General features: G+C 59.0%; 1 protein-coding gene across 1 annotated transcript in view; it reads right to left on the bottom strand.

Annotated features, from left to right (window-relative positions):
- LRP5 (LDL receptor related protein 5) overlaps positions 1 to 23,139 on the bottom strand; it is a 94,893-nt gene extending 71,754 nt beyond the window's left edge. The window contains exon 1 of the mRNA XM_054570786.1: positions 22,932 to 23,139. Within this exon, the coding sequence (XP_054426761.1) occupies positions 22,932 to 23,013 (82 nt within the window). The 5' untranslated portion in view covers positions 23,014 to 23,139. The remainder of the gene's footprint in view (positions 1 to 22,931) is intronic.
- Positions 23,140 to 25,025: the final 1,886 nt, after the last annotated feature.

Consider the following 25,025-nt stretch of genomic DNA (forward strand, 5'->3'; position numbering starts at 1 on the left):
AAAGGCCATGGGTTCAATTCCTGGTCAGGACGCTTACCTAGGTTGCGGGTTTCATCCCTGGTCAGAGTGTGTACAAGAGGCAACCGATCGATGTTTCTCTCCCTTCTCCCTCTCCCTTCCCCTCTCTTTAAAAATCAATACGCATGTCCTCAGGCGAAGATAAAGAAAATAAAATATAAAACAAATCAATAAAAGCACCGCTGTGCCCGGAGCCCACGGCATCCCCCAGACAGTGTCCCCTCGGCCTGGCTTCCCAGTCCGTTTTACCCAAGGAGCTTCCGTGACCGTGGATTTACACACCCGCGCTCAGCACGACCCTCAGGGCCCCCCACAAAGCCCTGCAGGTTCTCTGTGCCTCCCTGTTAGGGGAGTGGGAGCAGATCTGGGGCGGGAGTGACTTCCCAAGACCCTCAGCTAACAGGTATCGGAGAAAAGCCACGTTCCCCCCTCCGCCTCAGGTACCAGGCCCCAGGACTGACTTCCAGCCCCCACCACGGCAGAATCAGAAGTCTGCAAATCCCAGGGCCAACAATTCCATTTTAATCCATGTAAGCATATCCAGTTTTTATATATAGAATTCATAACAGATGCCAGGGCTTCCATTCCGATAGCCTGTATTTTACAGTGTTCACATGGTTACACTAAACACAACCCAATGCAAGGTAATCCAATCCTCTGCCACTGCTCCCGAATAGGCCCAGTCTAAGCGCACGCCTTATTGATATTCACCAAGCGTTACATTGCTCGCTGGAGCAGGCTGGGGCCTGGACGCAAACTATGGATTCATCAGTCAGGAACGGTCCTTTGTCCTGCGCCAGCCCTATGGGGAAGGCCAAGAAATGGAAGGCGGCGCTGGGCCACACTCAAGGAGCCTCCGATTCAGTCGGCCAGGACACATGCTGCGCACACGCACATGTATGCACGCGTGCCGTTAGCCATCTAAGCAAGAAAAGGCATGAGGGATGTGGACAGGCGGTGCCTGGAGCCCGGAGGGCAGTGAGCTGTCAGATGGACCTGGCAGTCTTCTGGGAGGAGGAAGAGTTGGCTATGGGTGGCCCTGGCAGGCTTCCTGGAGGAGGGGAGACTGGAGGCTTGAAAGATGAACAAGACTTAGCAAATGCTGAGCATGCCCTGGCCTGACACCAAGATGCATCTACGCACTCAAGTTAATTAATTCCACTCACAACGCTCGTAAACAACTTCCCGGACGCCTAACAGCTCTGAGCGCCTTCTGGCTTGGGTTTCTCAACCCGGTTATTCCCCCTACCCACCCTGCGCACCATCTCACGCCCCCACTCCCAGGGGCTCACACCCCCACCCCCAGGGGCAGGAACTCCCTCTTGCACCCCCTGCCTGGAGCCACACCACCAGGCAAGGCAGCCTGGGGCCGCGCCTGCCTTCTCGCCCGTTCTCCCCCGTCCCTGTCCAGCCCTGCGCCGGCGCCGCGATCCCGAGTGCCAGGGCTCTGTAACCCACCCGACGCCCCCGAGCCGGTCCTGCCTGATGGCTCCTTCAGGCTGCCCTGGCCGATCTGGGCGCACCCCCTAAGCGTTTTACAACCAGCGCCCAAGTTCTACAAAATCACGTTGCAATTTTTAGGGCCTTTTATCTAGCATTTTCAGAACGTAGAAAAGCAACAATGTCACCGCTTAGCTGGGGGAGCGAGACACACAACATGCTCCATTGTGTGCAAGCCAGGCTTCAACTGTTGATTACATTATGGTGCGAGGTGCGAGCCGGAAGAACCCAGGCTGCTCAGTGATGCAAATGTCCTTAACGCCACTGGCTGGGCACGGGTCACCATGGTAAGTGCTAGGTGTCATTTGACACAATTCAAAATAATATAAATAAGTAAAATAGGGTGTAGTGATATTGTAGAATATTATAAGCCACTAAAAAGAATGACCTAGAACCACAGACACAGCCTTCCTTCAGGAGCGTGTTTTTAAACGGTGGCCGGCCATGACAGCGTGCCTACAGCATGCTGTTTATTCATCTCTTCAGGCCACTGTAGACCCATCTCTTCCAGTCCGCGAAATGGGTGACGATACGATACGCCTGTTTACTTGACGTGGAGAGGGATCTGCGGAAGCCACGACCTGGGCACTGGGCGTGCTCGCCACTGCTGGGAGTCACCGCCCCTCGGCCTCTCGGTGTAGGAGCCAGGGAGCGCCCGCGGTCCATCCCCAGCGCCCTCAGGCTCCACACTGAGAGCACGCCTCGTGGCTAATGTGTACTTATACCCCCAAGTCAATACCAGCAGAGCCTCTGTGACCGGTCCCGGACACGCCCAACGCGTGCGTCCCCAGCCAAGGGGGGCCCAGGTGACGCTCTGTTCCCATCGTAAACACGTGTCCTCTTCGCAGTCCGGTTAGTGCTCCGCTGCTCCTGTTCTGTGGGTTTTGCTGGGGATTTCCCTGTTTCAAAGGTCCCGGCCCAGGTGCCCAGCGCTCGTGAACGCGAGGCGGGGCCAAGCCTCATGGAGACAACGCGGGCTTGATGAGCTCCGTTCAGGGCTGAGCCACAGAGCTGTCAGCAGAGGGCTCGGTGCCAAGGGATCGACAGTGCACGTTAAACGTGGCGTCTTTAAACAGAAACACACGTAAACCAAGGTGGCGTGCTGGTCAGTGGATAGAAAGGTCGTGACCCGAGGCTCGCAGGGACCAGACCTCCCCCGCCCCGGCCCCCCCCCCTCGGCAGGAGCAATGGGCCACCATTCGCACACTCGGTGTCTGCGGGGACTTTACGGAACCTAAATACCACAATAACAAGGACCGAGTAGGAATGTAGGTGCACTTTTACATGTACACGACCATAGCTAGTTATTGGTACCTCTAGTTCTCTTCGTGTGTGTGTGTACACATGTGCGCACATGGCAAAAGCCTTGCACTTGTGGCAGACCTTGCCCTTGTAACTATTTCCTCGGGGTACTTTCTAACCTTCCCCCTTTCTACGCTCGTCAGTACCGTCTCCAAAGTGGAAACCTGGCTTTTGTGACTGTCTTTGTACTTACTTTTGCTCAGTATAACCAACTCCCAACCACTCTTACAGTTTTTAATAGTTTATTTTTTATTGCATTTTTTTTCCATTACCATTTATCTCCCTCATCCAACCACTTACAGCCTGCACTGGCCTGCCACCTCTCCCCACACCCCCGCCCTACTCCTCAGACGCCAGAGCCCCCGGCCACCCCTCCCCCGCTGGCACCTCTGCAGGGCACCCCTCGCCGCCCCACTTCCTTCAACACCAGGCTCCAGCATTTCTGTGCCAGGGAAGGGAGGGCAGGGAGGGGACTGTTGGGAATCACATGGAATCAACAGATCAATTTGGGGGGAAGTGACACTCGGTGACATTGTCTTGCTATTTATGAACATTGATTTAGATCTTCTTTAGTGTCTCTCTGTAAAATTTTATTATTTTTTGCACCCATTCCTGCACATTAGTTAGATACAACTCTAGTTCCTTTAAACAAAGTTCAAACCATCTTTTTTTAAAAAATTAGCATGACTATCAAGGAGAAAGACTGAAAAATTCCCATGAATCTTATGATAAAACATGAAACCTCGAAAGACACTTGGGCTGGGGTGGGGACATGCTTAAGGCGACTTGGAAGCCCTCCCCGCCCCCTCTCCCCGGGCAGGAAAGTCCTATTTCCCCTCTGAGAGGAAATGCCTGAAAAGCCCTGATCTGGCTAAAATGGTGGCGACCACGGAGAAATCTGGGTGCCCCCACCCCCAGCGCGGGTGACACGGACGCCGGCTCACCACACGAGACCCGGGCGCTCGGCTGCCCGGACGAAGCTCAGAGATCTGGAAATGCCTGGAAATCTCAGGGCAACATTCTCAGAAAATCCCACCTGTGCCTCTCACTGCGCTTGTTTAATGAAGGCGGGAGAACAATCACCCACCCACGCTCCCTTTCAGGTGAACGGCTCCTCGAAGCCGAGGACCCCCGCGTTCCCGTCACCCAGCTCACGCAGGCCCTCGGCGCCTGGGCTGCTCCCTCGTGGGGGCCAGGGGGCCACCACATGAGCCCTCGCACCCCCAGGATGACCGCGCAATTCCAGCGACAGAAACCCACGTTCACCTCAGGCCTTTACGTAACTCAGACAGGCCCGACCCAGGGACACAGCTCCACGGCTGTCAACGTGTTCTGAAGGGGAGAGCTGACGTTTACGATGACCATAAAACCTTGGGCTTCCTCTAACTGCACAGATGTCCTGCCTTTTACAGAGAGCTCAGCCCTCCAACGTGCAGGCCGGAAGGGGCCAAGCCAAGTGGGATCCTCAATAACATTTCCAAACGCCCGGAATGACCCCCCGCCCCACCGCCTCGCCCTCAGCTGTGCTCTCACAGCCCCCCGAAAACTCCCCCATCCAGCTGTGCACCCTGGGGCCCACTAAGCCAGGGAACAGCCCCAGGGTCATCTCCGGTCTCCCCAGCGTGGCCTCAGCTCCCCGGGCGCCCCTCCTCAGATGCCACCAAGTCGCCAGCAGACCCCGACCTCCCCACATCCATGCTGTGAGCCGTTCCCACCCCCACAAAACCCTCCATGGCCGCAACACCCGGCCCAGGGAAAGCCCGGGGTCTCCGTGCACCGGCCGGGCTCACCCACCTCCCCTGAATGGGTTGTCCGCACCCACCCCTGCCCCGACAGGGCGCACAGCCCGCCACTGGGGGGCGGGGAAGGCCGATGCCACCACAGGGCCGCAAGCTGAGCGGGGCCCAGGGCCAAGGGGTCCCCGGTGAAGGGCCCTCCTCCCGCCCTCCCCCCGCCAGGTGCCTCCTGATAATGATCGAGCCACCGATCTGTGAGCTGCTGACACTGACATAAAAGTCATGGCTCCGTACCATGCTTTGCTTCGCACTGAGGCGGATGTGGCCAAGGTGGGCCCAGGACTGTGACCGTTCCCAAGCACAGCCTGCCTCTTCCTGAACCAAGGCTGCTCAGGTTCTAAGGAGCTTTGGTCGCAACCCCCAGGGTGGGGGCATTCAGAACAGACAAAACTAGACTGGCTCCTCCTGGGGACATGCATCAAGCTGCTCTCCCGAGGTCTGTAAACATCCCTGGCCGCGGAACAAGGGCCACCCCCTCCTGTCCCCAACTGCCCAGTCCCAGCTCAGCACAGGGTCGGCGCCCTGCTCCCCACACTGGCCTCGCATCTGCCAGGGACCGGGCGCCTCCCCTGCCCCCGCCCCCTCTGCTCCATCCACACACCTGCCCCAGGACTCTTAGCCAGGCCCGGCTCCCAGCACAGCTCGGAGCTTGCGCTCTCCCTCCTGGCTCAGTCACCCCGTTCCCGTGGCCCCCAGCCCCCCATCCTGGCCTCTCTAATCCTGACACACACACAGGGTCACGCACATTCACACACTCACACGGGCACACATGGCCCTATAGGAAGGTGGCGATTAACCCCAAGGCCCAGGCAGGCTTCCCGAGCAGGGACCACATTGCGAAGGTCAGGGAAACAGGCGGGCAGGAAGCGGCCAGGGTCAGGTTGGAGGGTGGAGCAGGAAAGAAGAAGTCAGTTGCAAAAGATGAAAAGAAAAGGAGGTGGCTTGTTTCCTACACCTTAGAGGACAAAGAAACAGGACATCGCCTCCCGGCCCCCGCTACACCGGGAGACAGGCTGCACGCGGTGCCGGCACGGGCGGGCGGACGTCCGGCGTGCCAAGGACAGGGCTGGACCTCGCTCTGGAAAGGGCTGGGAGGCAAGAAAAGGCCTAGGGCCCGACACAGAGGGACCTCTGTGTGCCTGCCACAGGGACCCCTGAGTTTGAGGGAAGGCAGCCCACTGCCCCCAAAAGTCACTCCGAAGGTCCCAACCCTGGCCCGTGACTCAGGCTCCTTCCAGGAGTGACTGTGTGGAGTGACTAGTTCCCCCCCAGCAGGGGGGTCACCCCCAGTCCAAGGGATGACCATCAGATGGTCGAGTCCCCCACCTTGCAGGTCCTGGCCATCAGCTCCTGGCCCCTAGCCCAGCAGACCCTGGGGAATGGGCAGAGGAAGAATCCAGCGTCTAGGGGGGGCACCCTGCTGAGTGCTACCCACCCAAGGCTGCCCCGGCTTATCCTTACAGCGGCGAGGGAGGGGCGGTCTTATGTAATTTCTTAGCAGCTGGAGATTCCGAAGCCCCGACAGGCAGCTCACCAGGGCCACACTCGCGCGGGGCGGGCGGGGCAGGCGGGTCGGGAGACAGGCTGTCCTGAGCTGGACTTTTCCCCCACGACCCCTCACGACGCCACATGCCACCCTGTACAGACTCTAGACTCTGAGTCTATCTGAGAGGGAAAATCCTAAAAGCAACAGTGTGAAAGCAGACAAATCTCACCAAATCCCGGCACAGGAGAGGCTGGGTGATTACACTGACCTCAGACTCAGACTCCAAGCTGGGAGGGAGGACACCCCCTCCCCGAGGTGACACCTGTGAAGAAGACACACCAAAGCCAGAGGAGCCATAAAAACAGTGCTGGGGATGTCACGTGTCACCCTGGGCACAGCCCAGCTCACACACCGGTCGTGCCCTCTCTTCCCATCCGGAAAGGGTGCCTAGATAAAGGGGCACACAGCCCGGGGTGTAATTGCCACTTGAAAGGCTCTGAGACATCCCGCAGTGAGGAAGCCTAGCTCGCTTCCTAAATCCCAGGATTTCCCAAAAGTATCTGATAACAAAACATTTTTTCACTTTGACCCGGAGGGCACATTTTGAAACAAACAGGCCTGGAGGCGAAGTGAAAAGGAAAACACAAAAGTAAAACTGATTAGGATGAGGCAGCAGAGGCCTGACAAAGGCTCAGCCCCCGGGCTGCCGTTTTTTCACAGGGCTGCCGTTTTTTCACAGACGAGCCTGAGGTCCCCTGGGCTGGGGGCTGCCTGGGCCACACCTCCTCATCCCTCTCCCCACACCATGGGGCCACACCTGCCACCTGCCCTAGGGAAGGGGCCTGTCCCTCTGGCTACCCGGAGACCGCATGCAGTAAACCGAGGCCAGCACCAGTGACCCAACAGTCTCTGGGACGCTGGTCCCGCCGCCGGGGAAGCACCCGTCTACCCACGCAGCACAGAATCAGAAGGACCCCGGACCGCGGGGCCCCACAGCCAGCTCAGTGTCGCCTGGCGTCCGGTCCAACTCGGGCAAGGGGAGGACCGGCCCACGCCAGGGCCAGTCAGCAGAGCCAAACCACCGTTTCCAAACGCCAGGCCCGGGATGGTGGGGGACGGTGGCCCAGTCACGGAATACTGCTCCGCAGAGGCTCTCCTGCGAGGGAGAGCGCTCGTCCCTGAAAGCCATTTCCTCTGCTAAGTGTGTTTTAATTGGGCAAATATATATATTTCACCGCAGCGGCCGGGCAGGTGCTGACAGGGAGGAGGGGGTGCGGAAGCAGAGGCCCAGGGGCCTGAGAAGGAAGGAAGCGGGCGGCCAGGGGTCACCAAAGGGCACTTCTGTCTCTCCCGCTCACACAGGCGCACACGTGCGTGCTCACACACTCCCTCCGCAGGCCCTCATTTAGCAACCATGGAATGTTACCAACTCGGGGACACCTAGCACAAGTTTTTAAGGAATATGACATTTGATTTATATCTGCAAATGTGCGTTTTCTCTAATTAGAAGGTTTAGGGCAGAGCAGGGAAAAATATGTATTTCAGAGTCCCAGTTGGACTTGCCAGAAACCAGCCTGTTACTAACATTCTTATTTTCGACAAAATATAGCATTCTGATTACATACCATTTCGGTTCAATGGCTCCCAGCCTGCCAGGCTCCCGGAAGTGGCCCAAGGCCACGGCAAAGCGGTCCTGGGATCCAGAGTGACTTGGGGCTCCACGGAGGGGGTGTGGAGGGGCGGGGCTGACTCTGCCCGTCCACCCCGGTGGAAGGCAAGTGAGGAGCTTCCCCCCAAAACCCGGAGGCCCCACTGAAACAGGCCTCCGGTTCACCAGGAGGCGGGCCAACCAAGCGGGTCGAATCTGATGGCACCACCCCTCAGACCTCTGTTTCCATGTGTGTCCAACGAGGGTATTGAAGCCTGAGCCCAGCACCACACTTACTTAAATCCACTGGGGGCTTGTCAGCCAATTTCCTTTAGAGAGGAAAGACAACGCTTTACAGCTCAAAGAGCAAGCCAGAGGTAGGCCCTGGAGCCTCAGTCTGCCCACGTTAGCACCCCCAGGCCTCAGTTTCCTCATCTATGTAATGGGGTGGCGGGGATACCCTGCCTCCAGAGCCAATCGGTGAACATCCCTTAGAACCTGCCCAGTCCCCTGTAAATGCTCAACAAACGTTCACTATTTTTATCCATTAGGTCCAGATGTTTGTATCTCAGGTGTTCTAAGGCAGGACGCGTTAATTAAAATATAAGGATTTCATTAAATGCATGCCCCAAATAAAGCGGCTCCACAGAGAACGTTCCCATGGGGACCAGGTAACAAAGCCACCCCAGTGGAAGCTTTCACGGATCTGTGAGCCGTCCTCAGAAGCCAGCCAAGTCGGCACTTCTGAGGGTCCTGTGTGTGTGTACGCCCAGGCATGGGTGTAACCACGTGTGCACACCTGTGTATCCCTACATGTGCGTGTGTGGTTCACAGCTCTCCCAGGGAGCACACACATGCATGGTCTCAAGAAAGCAGGAGCAGTCCTAGCAGCCACGGGGGGGCCTGAGGCCCCGCTGGACCCTGGGGACACCCTCTCAGTCCTGCCTGGCGTGCCCTGGAGACGTGCCCTTTGGGCAGGGACCAGTGTTTGATGCCAGAAACACAAAGAGAAGGGGAAAGGGGCCAGATCAAATGCAGGTCCCAGGTACAGGACCAGGTCCCAGGGCCCACGCATGCCATGCAAGTGCAAACATTTAGTCCGCGGCCACACAGCACGCCCACGGATCCAGACAAAGGTGCGGACCGCGGGGCCTCCAAGCCGCTGCCCTGCAAGTTACCACCCCGGACCAGCAGACCGCCAAACCTCAACGGTGAGCGGGCGCTCTTCCCGGCTGGCAGAGACCGGCGGTTTCCACCGAGGCGGGAGCAGTTCCCCCTCACCCCCCCGCCCCACCGCCCACTGGCGTCTTCCCGGTGCTTACAGAGACCTCATTGTTCTGCCTGCAGAGGAACCTGGAGAACTGAGCTCACAGTGCATTTGGAGCTGGCAGAAAAGAACATCTGGGAAAGGAAACACATTTCAGAAACAAACATACCTTTGTACCAGCTTTTATTTTCTTTCAGTGTTGCACAAAAATCATAATAATGAAGACGTGCCAAATTCACCATCGTGCTGCAAAATCTCCTTTTTACAGGGAAAATTGAAAGACTCTGTTTTCAAATGACCTCCTGCTCCTGAAAAACAGCCACTACCTGGGGCTGAGACCCGTGGGCTGCCGCCGGAGCCAACCAAAGACCGCGGCCTCGGGGTGAGCCTGTCCGCGATGTGGATGGACGAAACCCATCACAGAGAAGTCCGATGCCCTCACTGTGGTTTGCTCGCGGCCTCCTGCTCCTGCTCCCTCCCGGGCGCTGGTGTCCTTTGAGGAGCCGACGCTTCTCGGTTGGGAGCATCCGTGTGGATGTGGGGGGCTGCCTGTAAAGCACCCAGGACCAGCTCTGGTTGTCTTGGGGTTCAAGCTAAGCGCCAGGTCTGGGGGATCATAAGGACGAGGGGCCACCCATGATTCGGGGCCTGCAAGGCCCTGGAGGAGCTCTTCCAGCCTCCTGGGGACCCTGCAAACAGGTCCACGGAGAGGAAACAGAACTCCCCACAGAGACCCGGGCAAGCCCCAGGTGACGCATCCTGGACTCCACCCTGGAGGCACCCTTTCTCCTCTTTTTTTTTTTTTTAATTCATTGATTTGAGAGAGGGAGAGAAACATTGATTTCTCGTTCCACTTACCGACACATTCATTGGTTGATTCTTGTACGTGTCCTGACCGGGGATCAAACTGGCAACTTGGGTGTGATCGAGACGGCGAACCCCCTGAGCTACCCAGCCAGGGCCTGGAGCACCCTTTCTGCTCCTTGTGCCTGCTATCACTTTGTCCTCAAGGAGGTGGGATAACTGCCACCCCACTTTACAGACAAGGAAACTGGAGCACAAGGGGATCAGTGACGAGGTTCTTTGCACATGACAAAATTCGTTCATTTTGCAGAACAGGGCAACCGATCTCTGTGCAGGAGGGTGACCACAGAGCAGCATCAGACTCTGAACCCCTCCCCCCCCCACATGCTCAGGAGGAGGAGGCACGGCCCACGGACTGACTGGGCCCCTCAGGACGGTGGCCTGCCACCACCTGGCCACGCACCACCACCCTGTCCAGGATGACCCCATGCACTCGGGAAGGAGAGACGTGCAGCGCCACCTGAGGCTCTGGAGGAGGACCCAGGCCAGGCTGGCAGGTCCGCAGACCCTCCTGCTCATCTCAGGGGGGCCCCCGCAGCCCCCGCCTGGCACGCGAGCAGGAAGCATAACCACCGTGCACGACGCCAGGCGAGGTCTGGGTCCTCCTCAGATGCAGTGTCCCCACTGCAGGATGGGGGCGTGGACATACTGAGCACTAAAGCCACACAGCAACCCCAGAGATGAGAGACTCCGCCCCCGAGGGCTACCCCCACGAGGGCCGCGCGGTGCCTTGGGGGTCTAAGCGTGGCACTGCGTGTCTCCCACATAACCTCCAGGTCTCCTCCGGAGGGAGGGCCTGCCTTTCACTGGCTCACTCTGCAAGCCCGCGCCCCCACCCCGCGCCCAGCCGGTCCTCCAGACCCGCCGCTTAGCTTGGCTCTCAGAGCGATGGGAGCTGGCCCCGGTGCTGGCCCTGGCTGGGGGCAGGGCGCGCTGTCCAGGACAGGCTCTGCCCGCCTGCGCCCAGGCCGCTCCCCGAGGTGCAGCCCTGGGCCAGGCACAGGGAAGCGAGTGAGCAGGCCCGCTAGCGGCTGAAATCACTCCTGGGCCAGCAGCAACAACAGGAAGTCGGGAAGCCGGGAAGCCGGGAAGCCGGGAAGCCAGGTGCCTGTCCAGCCCAGAGCAGGCAGGTCCCACCTGGGCTCCCGGCCAGAGGGCAGGTGCAGCGCGAGGCCAAGGGGCTCGGACCGCAACCTGCATGTGCAAAGGGGGCGGTGGGCTGCCCCCTCCCCGTCACAGCCATGGCCTGGCACCCAGCCTGGGGAGCAGCAGCTCTTAGCCCGAGAACCTGCCGGGCACAGAGCCCAGTGGGCAGTCCAGGGGAAAGGTGCTGGCCACACAGGGACGCCCCCGCTCCCTCCTTCGCCTCCAGAGCAGAAGCTGAGCAAGTGAGGGGGGGAGGGCAGGTGGGCGAGCCTCCGGATTTCCAGGGCCTGGAGCGAGGAGGCCTGGCCTTGTAAGCTGGCCGGGCTGGCTTGTTAGCGGCCTGTCAGGGGAAGGGCAACAGGGCAAGGAGAAAGCCGGGTCCCTAACCATGTCCCCCAAGGCAGGGGAGGCCGGGGTGCCGGCAACACCCACAAATGGATGGATGGGCCTGGGGGCAGGCGTGAGGCGGCAGAAGCCCCACTGCCCGGCACTCTGCCCCGGGGAGGTGTGCCCTCGGCCGCCCGCACCTGCCCCCTGCCACAGGGCGCGGGCGCCCGCCCTCCCTGGCCTCCTCCAGGCACAGAAACGGGCTCGGTCCCGGCGCCGTCAGGCTCCACGCAGCAACTGGACCATTATTAGCGCAGCTTCACCTTCTAATAGCTGGACATGGACCCACGGTCCGAGCGAAGGCGGTTTCCACCGGGATGCTTTCCAGCTGAGGCGCACCCGATTCCGAGCCCCAAGGGCGCTCTCCCCGCGGAACAGCAATGAGGCTTGCCGTAAGAATCCTAATAGCCAATCATTACTGAGCGCTCACAGGCCCCGTCTCCTCCTCAGACGTGTCTGTCTCTGAGGGGACACGGTGACGACACCCCGACAGGTGAGGAAGCTGAGGTCCAGAGGGGCTAACCCGCCTGCCCGCAGCCGCAGAGCTGAGTGGAGCCAGAAATGTGAGCCCAGCCACAACAGGTGGAGGGGCCCTGGGATTCCGGGCCGGGGGCTGGGCGGGCGGCCCCAGGCTGGCCGCTGGGATTCCTCTGGCAGCCCTCTCAGCTGTTCACAGCAAACGGGGGAGGCGGCCGGGGCGGGGGACGGGCTCAGCGAGGCCTCCGTCGAGGTGCCCGAGGCAGTGACTCCGTGCAGAGGACAGCACTGGGCGTGGCCGCTGGGGTGGGTGGAGGGAAGCACCCACCACGCCGCATGTGCCACGGTCATGGGGGGCTTCTAAGCATCCAGTGGTGACCAAGCTGGCCTGTGGCACTACAGACGGGCAGGGATGGCCCGAGGCCCACCTGCAGCTTCACACCTCCAAACGGCGCCAAGTGCCACTTCACCTAATGCGTCGCCGTCACTCAAGGGAACCGGGACAAGTTCCTAACTCAGCAAGCTGCCTCGCCAACAGCTAGTGAAGCTCAGGAAAACCCTGGACCTCCCCCGTTTCCCCACCAAAAACACAACATCCTGAGATCTCAGCCGTTGGGAGAGACCTTCCTTAAGTCCCTATGTGGTTAAAATCCGACCAAAGACTACCGGCCCGGAGACCCTGGAAAATTCCACCCACGCAGGCCCACGGTCCTACGGTTCCCTAACGCAATCCTTTAGGCACAGGATCCCACCCTCGGCCACATCCCACCATGGTGTGGTGGGGCGCCAGGAAGGCCTTGGTACACAGAGAGGAAGCCACAGGAGGGTCCGTCCACGGGCTCAGGAGCTGGGCTGCGCGGGGAGGCAGAAGCCAGCGGGGGGGATGCAGCCCGCGGCGACAGCTCTGGGCGGGCCTCTTTGTACCCCCACAGACGGGGCACAGCGGGAGGCCTGCCTGAGGCCCGGATCCCCCCTCGAGGCTCGCCCTGCCTGAATCCTGGAGCGGACCCTCTTTACCCTCCAAATCAGCTACTCCCACTTGGGTCCACAGCCCACGGAACCACACAGCACGCCAGCTCCCTGAAGCACTTTCAGTGCTGAAAGCCAATGGAAACTCCACGGTGAGGGGCGCACGGAAACCCTGCATGAACTCCAACCAGCTCCACGTGGCGACCGTGCACGTCTGGGATCCATAAGCAGGAAAGGTTGTTACTTAACTAGATACTTTCTTGAAAAGGAGAATATCTTTCGAACAGAGGGAACATCTTTTAAAAACTACAAGTGGGAGCCCAGGGGATGGGAACCGCTCTCTGTCCCGCCCTCTGACTCCGAGTGGCCCTCCGCACATCCCACCGCGTCCCACCGCTCACTGCGCAAGTGCCTCCTGCAGAAAGGGAGGGACTGGCTGAAAACGCACGGACCCTCAGCCGACCGTCCACCGGCTCACTGGGCACTGTCGGGGGGACCAACCCCGGCCCCGGCCAGGCCAGGTTTCCATCAGCTCCGCAGGGAGAAGCAGTGCTGTGGCCGCAGCCTGCACCAAGGTGACCCAGGGCCACGCTCCCCTCTGGGCTCCTCTCCGGGCCCCCTGACAGGGGCTGCTCCCGAGCAGGGCTACAGATCTGGCCCCTCGGCCTGTGTGGGCTGACACTGCCTGGCCCACGGGAGAGGAGGACTCCATGCAAACGCAGGTGACACCATGAAGGCCAGGGCTAACTGCAACCCCCCACCCCCAGCCGCGCCCCAGCCACAGTCAGCGGGCGGTCAGGAGTTCACGCGTCCTGCCCAGGCGAGGAACTGCAGCAGAGAGCCAGGCACGAGCAGCGGGCGGCAGCGGCCTCAGCAGGCGGGCCGAGCGTCCAGAAGGAGGGGCGGGGCGGGGAGGCCCCCGCGGCCGGGGTCAGGCACGGGCACTGCCTGCTCACCCTCAATACAGCGCGGGCGCCCTGGAGTCACCCGGCACTGAGCAAACTCACGCAGAGACCTGGGCAGTGACAACTTGGCAGGAACAAACATCGGACACCCGAGGGTGCGACGGTGAAGGGGCCATGCTCTCTTAGGGCGTAAACTCCTGAAAGCCCCCTAAAAATCACCCTCACTCAGATACCTGCTCTGTGGTTATTAACCCAAAGTACCACATCTTTTTTTGTAGTTTGAAAATTTGTTGCACCATTATTTCTACTTTTGTGCACAAGACTAAAAACATCGATACAAAGTTATTGAAAAATGACAAAAGCACAAATGAAGGACACAAGCCTCCCTGTGACATCACAGAGGATCTGGGCTGTGGAAGGTGACTTCCCAGCCCAGGGGCTGTGGGATGCACTGGGTCCCTTTGGAGCAAGCCTTCTCAGGGCCTGTGCCTTGGAAACATGGGCTCTTCCTGGGGGCAGAAGGGCAGCTCTCAGTCCCAGGCGGTAGGACAGGGGTTCCACGACCTGGGAAACAGCCAGGATGGACTTCGGGGTGGGGGCAGGAGCTCACGACACAGTAGACTCAGGGGCCAGAGGAAGGAAGGATGGGTAAGATTTGCTCCCCGGAAAGACGAGGCCTCGGGAATCCTCGAGATGGCTACTGAGTGTCTACCGGCGGAAAGACGGGGACCAAGTCCCTGTCCCCAAGGCCCCCTTGGGCTGGGTGCACCACAGAAAGTTCTGGACTCCAAGATGGATGGGGCTGGAGAACACGATGGTAAACAAAAAAGTTCTAATTCTGCGCGCTGAGAAGCTAGTGTCATCTTCTGAGAAAGCGAAGGAAACAAACTCATTTCAGAAACATTAATCTGACTAGTCTTAGGTAAATGGGCAAGGGGAAGACTCTAGAAAACAAGGAGACCAAGCAGAAGCTGATATCTACTCCAACGTCGCCTTCCATGGTGAGTGCGAGGAGACCGCCAGGTGGTTTTTAATGCCCCACTGGGCAATTTCCTGAGAGGTGTGCTGGGCCGGCACCACCTCTCATCTGGGCTCATGGAGGGGTGCAGCCTGGGGAAGGAATTCAAGTCGCTCACATTTTGTCCTGGGATGAAATAGAGGAGGGGGCAGTTATTTACACGGTAATTATATCTGCCTTCGGGTAACACTGGAATTAGTTACATTAGCACTTGTTTCCTGAGCAAAGGCGGCAGGAGCATCTCAGACAACCCAGTACAAACGTCACCTTCGATCCCCACCGGGCACTGCCAGAAAGCAAAACTGAGAAGATCCGCCCCATCGCGGCTGCGGATGAATTTATGTCCACAGCCAGAGACCAGCTTGCTTGCTGGAGAGCACTTCTGACGTTCAGTCCTAGGACACCTGTTGAATGTCACCATTTACTGTCCCCAGATCAAAAGATCAAAGGATGGAACCCGATAGGCTGACTCTGAAGTTTATCACAAAGGAGTAAACGTACAAGAACAGTCAACACAAAGTTTTGTTTTGTTTTTTAAAGAACAATGAGGAGGGAATTGCACAATCCAACTGAAATTATGCTGTGATGCTACACAGATTAAAACTGTGGGCTGGTGCCACAGAAAGACACCCACAGGTCAAAGGAGAACAGAAGGTTCCAGAACCAACAGCCAAGCATGTGTGCACACGGCACAGGAAAGGGTGACATTTTAAACGAATGGGGGCCACTTCCTAAACACTTAGCAGTAGGAGGAAACACCAGGGGCAGTTCAGATCCCTACCTCATACCATACACTCATACCATACACTCCCTCAAAACTCAGGCACAATGTCTGAATATAAAGCTCAAGACAGTAACAATCCTAGAAGAAAGGAAAGGAAGATGTGGTTATAATCTGGGGGTAGAGAAACAAGGCACAATCCCAGAAGCCACAGGGGAAAAGACAGAGTTTTAATTACATTAAGCTTTTTAATGTCTTTAGGATAATGAACCATCAAAAACAAGGATGAAGGACTAGCTACAGACCAGAAGGAAAATCTGGAAAAAATAATATATAACAAGGAACCAACGTCCCCACTACAGAAGCACCTCCTACAAATCAATGAAAAAAGATAAACGACTCAACAGAGAAATGGACTAATGATACAAGTAGGTCATATGCAGAAAAACGAACACAAGTGGCTACTTAGCCAGCCATGAGGGCCATCCAAGTGAGTGCTTATTTTCAGCCATAGTGATTTAAAAACCATAGAATCTGGCCATTGCCAGCACCAGGGAGAGTACAGGGCAGAGAGCCTCTCATCGGTGCTCGGTCAGGTGTAAACTGGTGCAGCCTTTTGGGGGAATCCGTCAGTATCTGCATAAACTCAGTGGATCTACCCTTTTGCAGGGAGCGTGCCCTGCAGAAGCAGTGTAGCCACGTGCACAGGCGAGGGGGAGTCGGCATGCTCCCCGCGTGGGCCTCGCAGCAGCAGCAGCAGCAGCAGCAGCGGAGCCTGGAAAACTAAAGTGCGCGCCCCTCCCCCAGGGCAGAGCCCCACCGTAGGGCGCACACTGACTCCGGAACAGCACCGGGCTTTCAAAGAGAATGAAGGTCTAAAAGGTACAGGAAATGTTGGCAATACTTTGGCAAGTGAAAAAGGTTATGGAATGACAGGTAGTGGGTGACTAGATTTACATAAAAAACATGAATTCAAAACAACATAACGTATTAAAATACATGTTAAAGTCTGACCGTCTCTGAGAAGAGAAATATAATAAAACACACGCCCCAGCTGGTGTGGCTCAGTGGATTGAGCGCCTGCCTGCAAACCAAAAGGTGGCTGGTTCGATTCCCAGTCAGGGCACAAGCCTGGGATGCAGGCCAGGTCCCCGGTTGGGGGCGCACAAAAGGCAACCACACAGTGATGTTTCTCTCCGTCTCTTTCTCTCCCCCTTCCCCTCTCTCTAAAAATAAACAAACAAATAAATCTTTAAAAAACACACATACAATAAAGAGGGACGCTCATCTTCACAGAAACAGGGACCATGATAAATGCTTAAGCTGTTTCTAGGTACTCTTGTATGTCTTGCATGTAAATATATGTATTTTTGTAAAAGACAGTGGCCAACATGCACATGTAAAGGTGCTCAATGTCATTAATCACCAGGAAAATGCAACTTGAAACCACAATGAGGTACCTCTTCACACCTGCTAACACAGCTCGAAAGAAGAAAAAGGACAATGACAACTGGGGGTGGGGGAGGTGGGGGGGCGGAGGGACTGTGCAAAAAGGGAAAGGGGCTCGTGGGCGCGGACCGCCGTCGGGGGCTTGCTGCGGGGGGGGGGGGGCAGAAGCGGCCTAAATGGTAACGGAAAAAGATACAATGAAGATTACATAAAAATAAAAATAAAGAGAAATGCAATAGAACTTGTTATAAAGGAAAATAAAAATCTAGTTATATGCTGCCATCTCAATGAATTTATGGTCTTAGAAAAAGATAAATACAGAGACACTTAAAAAAAAAAAGAAAAAGAAAAAGAAAAAGAAGAAAACAGACAGCCCGGGCTGGTGTGGCTCAGGGGGCCGGACATCATCCCGCAAACTGAGGCGTCGCCAGTGCCCGGTCAGGGCCCAGGCCTGGGCTGCGGGCCGGGTCCCCTGCTGGGGGCGTGTGAGAGGCGACCCCTCAATGCTTCTCTCCCTCTCCCCCTCCCTTATCCTCTCTCTAGAAATGGATAGGTAAAATCTCTGGAAAAAAGAAAAGGGACGGTAAGTTTGGGCCGGGATTGGAGAAACTGGACCTTTGGTGCCTTGCTGGTAGGACCGCAGAACAAGGCTGCTGTGGTGGCAGACAGTTCGCTGGTTCCTCCAAAGATGACACGCTGAATTACCATACGATCCTGAAATCCCAAAAGGGCAAGCAGGGGCTCAGACAGGTCCCCGCACACCCTGGGTCACAGCAGCGTCCCCCGCAACAGCCAGCAGTGGAAAAAGCCAGGTGCCCACTGCCAGGTGAAGGGAGACACAAAGTGTGCTCCACCCACACCGCAGAACTCTACTCAGACCTAAAAAGGAATGGCGCCTCCACACACGCACAACCTGGATGAACCTCAACAACATATAAAAAATAAAAGAAATAAGCCAGGCACAGAAAGACAAATAGCGTCCAGAGGAGAACTGCGGGCTCCCAGGAGAGGGGCCTTCATCAGATTCTCAAACGGGTGCCAGGGACCCCAAAAGGCGGATCCACAGTCCTCCGTGAGCGAGCTCTTGCTTCCGTGTAAACGCTAGGAAAATCACACCAAGGCAAACGAAAAAGCACTCGAACAATGTGTGTTGAGTTAAATACCAAGCAATAAGGCAAATAAAATAATACACAGAAAAGTACAGAATCCCCCACCCCCCTCCCAGGTGATGTCACCATAGCAACCTCCCAGGAGGTCCACGGCAAGAGGAGACAGAGGCCGCGTGAGGCGGGCACGGGCTGATCACAACTTGAGGTTCCAGAGCCACAAGGCTGCTGCCGCCGCGAGAGCTCAGCCCCCGGGAGGACGACAGGTAGTCCGGGACCCGTCGGAACCAAAGGCCAAGTGACGGCTGTTCGAAGCTTGAGGTCAGGGAGAACGAGTGTGGGCAAGGGCGTGCCCTGGTTGGCACACACCCCACGTGGCTTAGCGCACAGGGTCCCCCACTCACAGGGGAAGGGCCGGCGGCCAGGTCTGCTCCCGGCTGGGGCTCTGGCCTGGATGGGAGCTGTCAGCCACCCGCTGGTGGTGCCGAGCAGCACCCAACGCGGGACCCCCATCATCTCTCACCGCCACGAGGCCCCAACTGAATGAGGGCATTAGGAATTGGATGCTTGGGCACTTGTGACAGGAAACCCAGGCACATCTAGCCGGACCCCTCGCGTCCTTCCCACATGGCCCATCTTGAGGGAAGAACCCCCCGACCCCCCCAGGGCCCTGCAGGGGAGAAGCCAGGTCCCCACTTGGCAGCTGCGGACACAGAGGCCAAGTGCCAGCAGACCACTCTGCAGAGCTCAAGAGGCCGTTCTGCCGGGCGGGCGGGACCCGGGCCGGCTCATCGTGCAAGAGCAGCTGCCTCCGCATGTCAGCACTTGGGCTGTGCTGTCCCCAAGACGGCCCCGCAGGGGACCTGTCTCCACAGACACACCACCACTCTCTGAGCAAACATGTCCACAGGCCCCCAAGGCAAGGGGCTGGCTGAAGCCCCTCCTGCCCATCAGAGCCTCCCCACTGCGAGAGTGTGTTAGGGGACGATGGTCAGAGAACCGCCTCGTTAACCACAAACGCCCAGGCTCTCTCAGGGGTCCTGTCACGCCGGTCACGGCACAAGGCCCACCCCCCAGACCCCTGCTCCCCGGAGGCTGGCACCGGTGTCCCCTCGGCTTCCTTCGCCCTCAGCTCTCACAGCTCTGAACCGAGGCAGGAGGATCTAAAGACAAGTCTGCCCACGCCCCAGCCCAGCTCAAAACGGCTTCCACCGTCCAAGCCCCATGGGGACAACATGGCCCCCAGCTCACACCCAACCAGGTCAACGCATCAGCGGGCGAGAGGCAGCACAGCGTGCCCGTCCCGCATGGCGGCAGATTGTTCGGCCACGAGGAGGAACAGTGCGCTGACATGTGCCACAGCGCGGCTGGACCTCAGAACCCTGACGCCAAAGGCCGCCCATCATACGGCTGCTCGTTCGTGGAACGTCCAGAACGGGCACAGAGACGGGAAGCAGGCTGGGGGCTGCCCAGGGGCACGGGAAGTCGCGTGTGAGGGGTGCGGAGGTTTATTCTGAGCTGATGGAAGTGCTTTGTAACGTGACGGGAGTGGTGGTTCATGACACAACATTGTGACTGTATGAAATGCCACTGAATTGTACACTTTAAAGGGACTGATTTTATATCAGTACTTCATCACAATTTTTTTTTTTTTAAAAAGGTCCCTTTAACACCTTCCACCTAGGACAGATCAGACTCCAGTCTGCGTTTCCTACCCGCCCCCCACCGACCGAAGTCTTCCAGAAGCTTCCATCACCTTCTGGCTCACGTCCAGACTCTGCAGCGTGATCTGGCCTCTTTCAATGGAGACCACCTGGTCCGTGAGGCCAGGGCTCTGGGACACGAGCGGGAGGCTCCCGGGTCCGGCTCTCCCCTGGCTGCCCTGTCAGGGAACGCCTGACGGCCAAGGCCGGGCCTCGCCGGCCCCCCCACCCCGCTCTAACCCCAGCCCCTCACACAAGCGCCCAGACTGACACCGCACAGCAGGGGCGGACAGAGTGCCAGGCCACTGTTACTCACTGAACTCGTGGTAGGAAGTGTTCTTGTCCCCTTTTTACAGAAGAGAAAACCGAAGCACACAAAGGGAGAGTCAGCTGCCCATCCCCCACCCCCCATGAAGCGAGCACCAAGACCCCGCGCCACTCGGGCTCCGTCCGTGCTGCCAACACCCGGGTCACCCCGCTCTGTCCCGGCGACCAACGAGCCAGGCGGCAGACTGGACAGCCAAGGTCACACACAGAAGAAAATTCCAGACTGTATAACGACGGCTTCTAGACCTTCCAGGCCGGAAAGAGCAGGGACCCCGTTACCCCACAGGAACGGCACACAGCTCTGCCGCCACCCGTCCCTCACTCGGGACGGGTGGCACGAAGGGTTTCCCACATGGCATTCGATGCTTCCCAACGCCCAGGGTCAGGGGCACCAGGTGAGGACACCACACACAGAAAAGGAAAGTCGTCCAAAGTCAACTAGCGGCGGAGCGTGTACGCCAGGCTGGGGCCCCAGAGCCCCTGCTCAGCCCCGGCCGCCCCGGCCGCAGGCAGGAGTCCTGCATGCTGAGTCCTCACTGGACTGCGCAACCTCCCCCCCTCCCCAACCAGTGTGCAAATCCTGCTGAATGCCTGAGCGGTGACACAGTGCAGCTGAAATTAGACGGGTTCCAAATGAGACAGGCTCTCCACGGCAAGTGTTGGACCATATGGATTGACTGGGTGAATTCTTGGATCTGAACAGGAGGGTTGCAGGCACAGGGGCCCTGCTTTGGAAAGCAGAGGGTCCTTAGCAGAGGACACTCTCTCCGTGGACTCCACACACTTAGCTAACACCCACCGTCTGGGCCCCCCACCGGGGGCCCGGCCCCGGGCATCTGCACTAACCTCGCAGGGCGGGGGGCGGGGGGGGCGTCCTGGACAGGCTGGGCCAGAGCGAGAGCGCTGCGGGGCCAGAGGGGAGTGGCCCGAGCCATTCTCAGCTCCGAGACCACGAGAACAAAGGCCCTTCCGTGGGCTCACAGCTTCAAACCGCCGCAGGACGCAATTGGGAAAAATAATTAGCTACCAATGTACGGGCTCCACTCCGGACAGAGGCAGAAACCGAACCCAGGCCTCAGGGACATACCCCACCCAGAGCAGTCCCTGTGGGCTGGCAGAGAGACTGCCGCCTTGTCCTTCCATTTTAGGCCTGGGTCACCACATCGGCCGGTGCTCTAAAAACCTCATGCTCACATGCTTCCTAACATGAAAATAATCAGCTCTATTTTTTGCCTCACACAACAACTAAGCTCCACAGATGTGATTCTCTTTCGGGCACAGGAGCAGACGTTTGCCTCCAGCAATGTCCCCCCAAAGGTACAGGAAATCCAAAACTGCAACAAAGTGCAAAGCAACAGAGTCCCCTGAGAAACCCCACCTTTAAAACAAACATCCCCCACCCCCCCAAAAAAACCCTCTCGCCTCCGTGATCCAGACATTTCCGGAAAGAAAAGGCACAGCACCAGCCTGAACTACCCAGATACTGTCATTGTTTCATGTACTGCGTCGTCACCTTGTTTTGCTAGTATCAGACACGGCTGACAAATGTAAACATGCTCCTGAGACAGGCAATTTCGGGGTGAAATTGCCAACAGCCTCTAAGCACCGGGTGGGAGACGGGGGTACTTGAAGAAACCACCCATTCTCTGCCCCCCCAAACCTCAGTGTAGGGGCTGCAGCGCTGGGAGTGTGGCCACTGAGTCAGGCCAGGACACCTCCCTGCAATGTCCACACTGGAAATACTCAGGGAGACAGCTGTTTGCCTTAAAGAGGCCCAGACAAAGGGACCCGAGGGTCCCCCCCCCCAAAACCGCAACCAGCACCAACTGCAATCCCCAGAACACAGGCCCCGCTGGCCATGTCCACTTGCCCAGCCACACTCCAGAAAAACAACACTCATGTCCGAGGATAATGATTTAGGTAGCGAGAGACTTGCTTCAAAAACCACATGGCAATCTCCAAATTAAAAGAACATGTGTAGCATTTCACAGGCGCTTAGGTTTCCTGAGCCCTCCTGACCTCAACTCCACCCCTTAGGACACACCAAAAATTGCACGGAAAAATCCCCGGCCCTCAATCTCCCCAAGGGCGTGGGTAACTGAGGCACGAGCTCGCTGCGCCACCACGCCGCGCTCTGGAGCCACGTTCCCCCCCGCCGGCGGCCCCACGCCGCCGGCCCCCGGAGGACCAGTGCCACTGTTTGGGGCCCCAGTGGCCAGACGGGTCGCCCGGGCACCTGGCAGGTGTCAGTCCGTTTGGAAACCGACAGCAACGCAGACGAAAGGCCAACGCAACAGGCCAGGCCGCCTGGCGCCGGGTCTCAGAACTTTCTCTGCAACTTAAATCAGTTCTTGGAGCTCGCAGGCCGGCCGCACGGCCATCGGAAACAGGCTCGCCAAAGAGTTCCCGACGCTGGGCGGCCAGGCCTGTGTCCGGGCCGAAAGTCCTCGCTCAGTGCCTGCCCGCGGGGCCGGGGTCCCCACCGTCCCAGCACGGCCTCGCCCTCCGGCTTCACGCGTGCGCACTTCCGAGCGCGCCCCGGGGCCCAGGCAGGTGAGGACCCGCCCGCGCCGCACCTGGCGGGGACGGCGCCGCCCGCGCACCCTCCTCGCCGCCCCGGGACGCTCTGGACCGGGCCCCGCGTCCCCGGGAGGGGCCCAGACGGTTGAGACAAAGGGCCGCGCGCGGCACCCAGGCGGCGGGGGGCGGCGGGGACCCGCGGCGCGCGCCCCAACTCTCCCCCAACTTGCAAAGTCGCTACCGCGCGCCACGCACTTGGCCGTGGGCCGCCCAAGCTGCCTGGGCGCCCGGGCCATTGTCCCTGCGGCCCGCGCCCACCTACCCGCGGCGGGGGCCAGGCTGCAACACAGCGCGAGCAGCAGCAGCGGCGGCGGCGGCGGTGGCCGGGGCGGCGCCGCCTCCATGTTGTCCGGGGCCGGCGGGCCCGCGCCGCGCTCACTCGGGCTCCATGGCGCGGCGCGGCGGCTCCTCGAGCGGCTCCCGGCGCCTGCCGCCTCCCCCTCGGGCGCCGCGGACCAGGACGACGGGGGAGGAGGGAGGAGGCGCGGGAGCGGAAGCCGCGCCGCGTCTCCGCCCCCCGCCGCCGCCTCCGCCGCCCGCCCGCGCCCCCCGCGCCGGCCGCGCCCTCCCGCGGGCGCCCCCCGGAGCCGGCCTGCGGCTAGGCTGCCGCAGCGCGCGGTCACCCCGGGCCGCTCAGCGCCCCCCGCCTCCCCTGCGGCCGACCGCCGGGGCTCCTCGGGGCGCGGAGTCGGGCTCCGGGCTTCCACCCTGCGGGGTCCGGGGGACCGACCAGGTCCCGGAAGCAGGTGTGTCACCTGTAGGGCCACAGGGATCTGGCCTTCACCCATGGGTAAACTGAGGCACGGGGGGCGTGGGAAGGGGTGTTGCCCGCCGGCACGCAGTGAGGCAGTTTGGTAGCTGAAAGCCAGAGACCCCGAGCCAGGTCTGTGCGCTTTCCAGCGCCCGCAGCCACCTCGACAGGGGAGGGGCGGGCAGCCCCGCGACACCTGTTCGCACTGGTGAGGGCGCCTAGAAGGACAGAGGATGGCGACCGCGAGTCGGTCCTGGGTAGGGACAGAAGCGGATGATGCAAAGAGGCAGGAGCTGCACCGGGTGGGATTGGAGTGGGCTTGAGGTTTTCGTTTTAAACTAAATGAATGCCCTGTACATTATGTTACAGAGACTGAGCGAAGACGCGCAGGTCTTCCCAAGACGCCTCCAGGCGGGCTGAGCAAGAAAACCCCTGAGGACGGCAGAGCTCGCCCTGGACACATTCAACAGGCAGGCACTGACCTCCCCCACTTCCCCTCGCTGTGCCCCCCTGAGTACCCTGCGCCCCCTGCCTGGACCCTCAAGGTACAGGAGAGTCTGGGAGGGGCCACAGCACTGGCTCTGGAACCCCAGGCCTTAGTTCCAACAGTGGCTCTGCAGGCTTCCTAGAACCAGGTGCGCCCTTGGGGAGGTCTCAATATAACCTTCCCCCAGGAACACTTTCCTTTCTTACAGTGTTTGCAGTGTTTGCCTTGCAGGTGCCCCAGAACTATCAGCAGCACCAACAGCTAGGTGCTCACCAACTGAATGCCAGATTCTTCCTGTGTTTGTGACAACTTTACTAAGCCAGGCAGAACATCTCTATCCTATGGGGTTTATATTCTAGGGAGGGAGACCTGCAAAAAACAAGAAGACATACATTTAAAGCCCCAAACACCACTAACTGACTGAGGAATGTCATTAAAAAACCAAGAGCGTTGGGCTGCAGTGTGGGGGGAATGCTGACCTAGGGAGGAAGGGGCCTCTGACAGAGGAGCGGCAGGAACAGCCAGCAGGCCCCCGAGGGTCAGACCTGGATGAGGAATCACGATTTCTGCCAAGAGCGGTGGGGAGCCATTGGGGACCTTTGAGTAGCAAAATCCTCACCGATTTCCCTCTCACGCCCTATGCCCAGCCCCGAGAGCACATCCTGTTGGCCCTGCTTTCAAAACATGCACATGGTCAGCTCTTCTCACACCTCCGCTCCCACTGCCTTGGGTCTCCTGCTTCCCACCTTGACCCCTTCAGCCTGTCTCACAGCAGCCAGAGTGAGCGTGTTAAGACAAGTCAGATCCCATCCCTCCTCTGTTCAAGAACCTTCCACGGCTCCCGTATCAGTCAGAGTATCAGTCAGAGTACGAGCCCAAGGCCTCTGGCAGCGGCGGGGCCTGATCTGGCCCCACCTGCACCTTGTATCTCTCCAGCCTCCCCCTGCACCTCCCTTCCTCCTCGCCCCGCCCCCGCCCCCTCCAGGCACCTGCCTGGCCTCCGGCAGGCCCTCCAGCACTGCCGCCTGGGGCCTTTGCACGCACTTGCTGGAATTACCCTAGTTATCCCCTGGTTCACTCCTTCTCCCCTTCTTTTCCTCAGCCAGGCCCTCCCTGAC

This window comes from Pteronotus mesoamericanus, unplaced genomic scaffold, assembly GCF_021234165.1.
Source record: "Pteronotus mesoamericanus isolate MK-2021 breed Mesoamerican mustached bat unplaced genomic scaffold, CSHL_Meso_final contig_214, whole genome shotgun sequence".
In the NCBI taxonomy this organism is placed as follows: Eukaryota; Metazoa; Chordata; class Mammalia; order Chiroptera; family Mormoopidae; genus Pteronotus; species Pteronotus mesoamericanus.